The sequence below is a fragment of the Tupaia chinensis genome, unplaced genomic scaffold (genome assembly GCF_000334495.1).
Source record: "Tupaia chinensis unplaced genomic scaffold, TupChi_1.0 Scaffold000423_1, whole genome shotgun sequence".
Lineage (NCBI taxonomy): Eukaryota > Metazoa > Chordata > Mammalia > Scandentia > Tupaiidae > Tupaia > Tupaia belangeri.
This window is the reverse complement of record NW_006159928.1, coordinates 8,320,624-8,327,009: the sequence shown is the minus strand read 5'-3', so window position 1 is coordinate 8,327,009 and position 6,386 is coordinate 8,320,624. Positions and strand designations below refer to the sequence as shown.

At 36.2% G+C, this 6,386-nt stretch overlaps 1 protein-coding gene across 2 annotated transcripts in view; it reads left to right on the top strand.

The window, feature by feature from the left end:
- CDK17 (cyclin dependent kinase 17) overlaps nucleotides 1–6,154 on the top strand; it is a 48,924-nt gene extending 42,770 nt beyond the window's left edge. Inside the window, exons 13-16 of one of the 2 annotated variants that reach the window (XM_006154883.2) lie at nucleotides 556–598; nucleotides 1,589–1,679; nucleotides 3,782–3,859; nucleotides 4,396–6,154. In XM_006154883.2, the coding sequence (XP_006154945.1) occupies nucleotides 556–598; nucleotides 1,589–1,679; nucleotides 3,782–3,859; nucleotides 4,396–4,433 (250 nt within the window). In that variant the 3' untranslated portion in view covers nucleotides 4,434–6,154. Of the gene's footprint in view, nucleotides 1–555; nucleotides 599–1,588; nucleotides 1,680–3,781; nucleotides 3,860–4,038 lie in introns of both variants that reach the window. The other variant, XM_006154884.2, reaches the window with a different exon arrangement.
- Nucleotides 6,155–6,386: the final 232 nt, after the last annotated feature.

Sequence of the window (6,386 nt, the reverse complement as noted above, 5' to 3'; positions counted from 1 at the left end):
CGCAATCCCTTCTCCTCCATTCTCCTCTCGGGATCTTGGGCACGTACGCACACGCGCCCGGCGTGAGTTTTAAGCCACCGGGTCCGGGACGCGAACCACGGTCGTCTACGTGGGAGTCCAGCGACATAGCCATTACGCTAACTGCTGGTTCCCTTAACTTAGTTTTCATCTGCATAATAGGAAAATGGTGCTCTTGTACATTTGCCTGCAGTGGAACACTGAAAATTGATGCAGTACCTAAGTTTTCCTTATAATAGAGACTGCTTTATTTTGAGAGAGAATGGCAACTTAAACATTTGATACTTTGAATAATTAACTTGTTCTTGAATATTGAAAACTTGGTTTGAAACCCTGTTAGTTATGATTTGTCCTTAAACAGAGGGCAAAATAAATCTTTTAAGGCTGAAAAGATTACAGTCTATTTGAAGGCAACATGAGTAGCTATTTTTGGGCACTTAAATTTAACTGATTAAAATACTTAGAAAATAGCTTTGTCCAAAGAATTTCTATCAGCTAAAAGAGAATAAATTGCCATTGGCTGTTTGTTGTTTATAGGTTAGACTCTGAAGGAATTGAGTTGATAACAAAGTTTCTTCAGGTAAGTTGCATTTTATTTTATCATTGTTAAATGTGTAGTTAAACTTCAGTTTCTCCATCTGTAGGAGAGTCAGTAATAACCTACCTACCTCAAATGTTGTTCATGACGATTAAATAAAATTGTTCTGGTAGTATCTGGCATGCTTCAGGTACATGCTTTAGTGAAAATAAAACATTACGTTTTCTCCTTGTAAGGCTAGGTCTTTCACTGTGACCTAGAATAGTCTGAAATAGTCATTTGCTGGCGTTAATCACCTATGATCAGGGCCATGTTCTGTGCAGTCCATCTTTTCTCATGTTCTCTTGTCATACATAGTTAATGCCTTCCAGGATACGCTACCTCCAGATAGCCTTTCTATTTCCTTCCAGAGTAGGAAGAGAAAGAGGACAAATGTGGTACCAGCCACGGTAGTCCTCTTACATCTTCAATGCAAAGGCTTTTGCAGAACCTATACAAGACTCCTTCCCAAGTTTCATTGGCCAGAACATTGTAAGAGAAGCTGGGTATTGGGGAACAGGATTGTCATAATTAACCTAAACTTAGAACTGCCATCATCCATGATCCATCTGTCTAAGTTGGAAGTATGAACACATCTAGGCTATATTACCAAGAGTAAAAGGGAAGTGGGTGTTGGATAGGTAATTAATGATAATAGATATATGTCCACCAGTGCTTTGGTATATGTGAAGAAAAGTCACAGCAAAGTCAGATGTCTTAATTTTTATCACTTCAGAAAATGTAATGAATTTAAATTTAAGATTTAAGTGGAACCGAGATAGAATTTTTGCTACAGTATCTCAATAGCAACTCAAATTAGAGTGTATCTGGAGTACTCCAAATTAGCACTTAAAAAATAGTCATCATTTTAACTAATCAAGATTTTTTTTAAAGTAGCTCTAAATGCTGATTTACCATTCTCTCACTTTTTACAGTAGTTGGAGAAAAAGTCAATGAAACACTTCAATGCCTTTTTTTTTTTTTTTCTTACAGTATGAATCTAAGAAAAGAGTTTCAGCAGAAGAAGCTATGAAACATGTGTACTTTCGAAGTCTGGGACCAAGAATACATGCTTTACCGGAAAGTAAGAATCCTGAAATGTTTCTTCGCCTCACTGTCCCTTTATTTTCATTTGTCCTGAGTTGGGAACTGAGGTTGTTGATAGTTAGTCCTAAAATCCTAGTCTTTTTTGTAATTAGATCAGAATTTCATAAAGGAAGGTGCATACCTTATTTTCCTTGCTTTCATTTATTCCTTATAACATTCAGCATATTGGACCTATTCTGTAAGACACTGACAGTACATAGACATGGGTCATTAACCTTAGTAGATTTAAGTTGGAATATACTATTTGATGACAGACACGGTCCATAGGCCTGGTCTAGCTTCAATTCAGAATTGTTAAAAGTGGATTTCAGTCAAAGATAAATGAAGCACAGCTAGAACATAAGGTTGTTTTCTTATAAAAGTGCATTTCTTTTCTTTTTTTTTAAAAATAAATTATTTATTTAATTTTATTTAGTAGTAGTATTATTAGACTGGAGAAAAACAAAGAGAAAGAGAAGGACAGTGAGAAAGCAAGTCGTCAGGTCTGGGACTTGAACCACACTCAGCCTTGTGAGAGTCCAGTGCCTCAACCATCACACCATCTGCCGACCCCACATATCCTTCCTAAGATACAATAATTGTTTTCCTTTATTGTGGTCTCTCTGACTTTATTATACCCATGACAGAAGTGAGCATATTGTCAAAGTCACTAAAATAGCATATTTCCCATGCCTGAGGTAACTTTTTAATTTACTCATGACATTTTTTTTTTTAAATCAGCCTAGCATTTTATTTTAAAATGGAGTAAGGTGAGTGAGGAATTAGGAGAATATTTGGAAACTGAGCTGCCAAAGTGTTTATTAATTTTCTGTTCTCATTTGTTAGACAATATTGATTCTTCAAGGTTTTTGTCACAGTCGATGACAAAGCTAATTGGAATTAAATATCTTTAAGACCTTTCACGTAGAATGTACTAGATTTCTTTTTTTTAAGAATTATTTATTTTGGGACCAGCAGGTGGCATGGTGGTTAAGGTGCTAGACACTCCCACATGGACACCCACGGTTCGAGTCCTGGACTTGGTGGCTTGCTTTCTCATGTGTTCTCTCTCTCTCTCTCTCTGTCTCCCTCTGGTCAAATTAAAACTAAAAAAATGAATGAATAACTAAAAAATGAAATAAATAATTTAAAAAAAGAATTATTTATTTTAATTTTATTTGTTATTATTTTCAGTTGGCTAAAGGCACATGTGCTCACCAGAGAGAGAGAGAGAGAGAGAGAGAGAGAGAGAGATTGAAAAAGCAAGGTCTAGGACTCAAACTGTGGTCAGCCATGTGGAACTTAGCACCCTAACTATCATACCACCTGCTGGCCCCCATACTGGATATTTTTAATGAAAGACTTCCTCTCTGACAGGAATTAGAGATGAGAGAAATGAACTACAGGTGTTTCTAAAAGATTATATTTCAATTGCATTGTTAATACCAAGCTTCAGTTTGAGTCAGGCAAAGTTAATGTTTTTATAAACCTTTAGATTTCACTGAAAATCTAAAGCTAGTTGGAGGGCCTGACACCTTTGTGCCATCATAAGGAGACAAAAGACAGAGAGAGTAAGAACCTAGGTCTTGATTAAGTCTTCCAACCCCTCAGTGAGGTCTGAAACAGACAGTGTATATTCTCAGAGAAGCACCTGTTCACAGCATGCTTAAAGTAGAGTTGGGCAAAGAAAGGCTCTAAAGGAGGACTACTTTATGTGGTTTTCTCCTCAAAATATTGGGACAAAAAAGAATATACTCATCAGGGCTACAGTTATAACCTTGCAAATATAGTATAAATGTTTCAAATTGAGTCATTGTGTGCCTTGTGTGTGTGTGTGTTTGCGTGTGTATGTGGTGTTTTAGACAGGGTCTCTCTGTGTTGTGACGTTCCTCCTCAGCCTCCTTTGTAACTGGGATTACACCACTGCACCCAGCTTTTTTAGGTTGGGTCAGGAATTGAACATAGGCCTCACATGTGGCCTCACTGTGTGCTACCATGACTGGGCTAGTATACACTTTCCAAACATCTCTCCATAATTTGGTTGTATTTGCTTTAATAATGTTAGGCCTTCACCTAATAATTTTTATCTATGCATTTTAGGTGTATCAATATTCAGTTTGAAAGAAATTCAGTTGCAAAAGGACCCGGGTTTTCGAAATTCTTCTTATCCAGAGACAGGTGTGTTTGTCATAAACCATTTCACATGTCGGTCATGAATTTTTGCGTGGAAGCAAGCTTTTGGTTTATTAATTGGTCAGTAAAATTATTGTTGTAAAAAAAAATCAATGTACAGTGCATTCCACAACTGTGTTATATTTAACATTGCACGTACTCACTTTTCTGTATGATATGGGCAGCTCAGTAAATCTTCAGAGAGAAATCTGTGACTCAGTCAAGTCAGGGATCCTGAAAGCTGCAGATGGCGCAAAGACCTTTTACAAGTGACCTGGCTTGATCACTGCACTTGCCATCCCTTCTACCTGAGGCAGAAGACACATCTTGTGCTTCCCTAGTCATCAGGTTCATCTCTTCGAAGCATAGAAGCTGTAGACTGACCCCGTCAACACAAGGGTCATTTAAGACAGTGCTGATCACTCTTACCGTGGAATATTAGCTTTCGCTGGTGGGAACATTAGCTTCCTAGAGTCACCAAATACTGTGTGTGGGATAAAACTGAACCTTGAACTGCCTCATAAAATGACTTTATATTTTAGGACATGGGAAGAACAGAAGACAGAGCATGCTCTTTTAAGTCTGATAACATGGTTTCAAGCCCAGCCCCCAGCCTTTCTTATCAATCAAGGACTCAGATCTGAAGGCAATTATTTCTTTTGGTGGACTTGGAATCTCCGTTTGTCTACACTGTCCTCTTCTCAGTGGAGTCTTTTTATTTCAGACCTACAGATTGTTTTTATATTTGTTGTCACAGTGTGACAATTTTTTTGTACAGTCAGTTTTAAGGTCTTCTCTGCCATTAGAGCCAGTAGGTTACAGCTATTGATGTAACTGTAGCTGCAATTTTTGTGCAGGACTGAGAAACACAGTGCATTATTTATTGCGGAATCATTGCTGCTAAATAACTACTGTCTGTTTATTTAACACAACAATCGAATGCCTGAAGAAGTTGCAGTGGCTTTATTAGATGTGAATGCATCTGTTTCTCCTCACAAATTGTTTTACTGCTGCATTTTTTTGTTTGTTTGTTCGTTTGTTTTGAAAATTAAACTGCAGTGTTTCCTGGAATGTAAATTTAGCTTTGCCTAACAGTAAAATAAGTGAGCCATCTTGAACACTCTAAGTTCATGCTATATAATTTCTTTCTGAACATTGGCAAATAGAGTAGCTAGGAGATTGATAAGCACATTATGTTTAGGAAAGCGTGTGATGCTGAAGTTGATTCAAGCAAGTGAATACCTGACATTTTGGGGATCCTACATTAGACATCAATAAACTAAAGCACCCAAATTACTTTTTACCAGTTTCTCATTTTAGAAATGTCTACCGCGTATCACTAGAGATGTGTATACTAATACACGTACCTATTTTACACTGTGCTTTCATTTAGTTAAAACTTAACTATATAAGACCATTTAGACATAAAAGGTCTTACGTGAGTTTGATTGTTTAAATTCTCTAAAAGGAAGATACTTCATTTGCGGGACAGTTTATTTTATTTGGGGGCTGTGTGTGTTTTTCAATAGCATTCACTTGGAATCAGCAGAAAGCTGTAGTATGTCTTTGAAATGAGCCATGATAAATTACAAATGAAAGAAACGAGAACTTAGAGGATTGCTTTAAAGCATTGTAGGTATTATCTGTTTACCAGAGATAATAAATATTATAGTTTTAATTATGCATCTCTTTGAACATCATAAACACACTTCGGTGTTGGTAACAGTGTTTTAAGCATTTGTGTTCACGTTTAAGGACTCTTTGTTTAGTGCATCATACAAACTATAAATCTTAATTGGTATATTTTGAAATGGTCATGTAAATTTTTGCCTTATATATCATGAAAAGTAGTCATAACTTAATTTTTATTTTTCCTGACATTCACTGTAAAACATTCAGGGGTCGTACCATTTCTGTTCAGGAAATCTTGTAGTTTATTGTTGTTATTTAACAGTATTAAGTGAATTTTTGTATATTTCATTTTAACTTTATTTGTGAATAGTGATTGTGGCATGTTTGGGGGTATTATTTTAATATTTCCCGATACTGAAATTTTAATTTTTTAAAAAAAAATTTTCTGAAGAAACAGATTCATGTGTAACGGTGATATTGGACCACTACTGCTTTTCACATTTGTAAATTGGTTTTATGTTAAACCCCGTAGCCTAACAAACTGCTGTTATTTCTAACTGACAGACATGTATTAATATTGTACTTTGAAGGTTATAAATATTATGTGGAAATTCCTTCATTCTGTTTTGAAATTTATAATAACAAAAATCTCCATGTTGTTAAAATGTGGTTTTGTCGAGTCATGGTTCTTTCTTGGGGAAGAAAACTGTACCGAGTGGGAGCATTTCTATTATGGGTCATTCTTAAGATAGAGAAGTCCCACTAGGCCACAGGTGGTATCTGCTTTACGTTCGCGCCCACCGTTTGTTTAGCCATCTCTACTGTCACTTTATAGGCTAGCACTGTGAGTTGCAAAGTATCAACTTTTTCATTTCGTAGGATATATATTTGATGTGTTCCA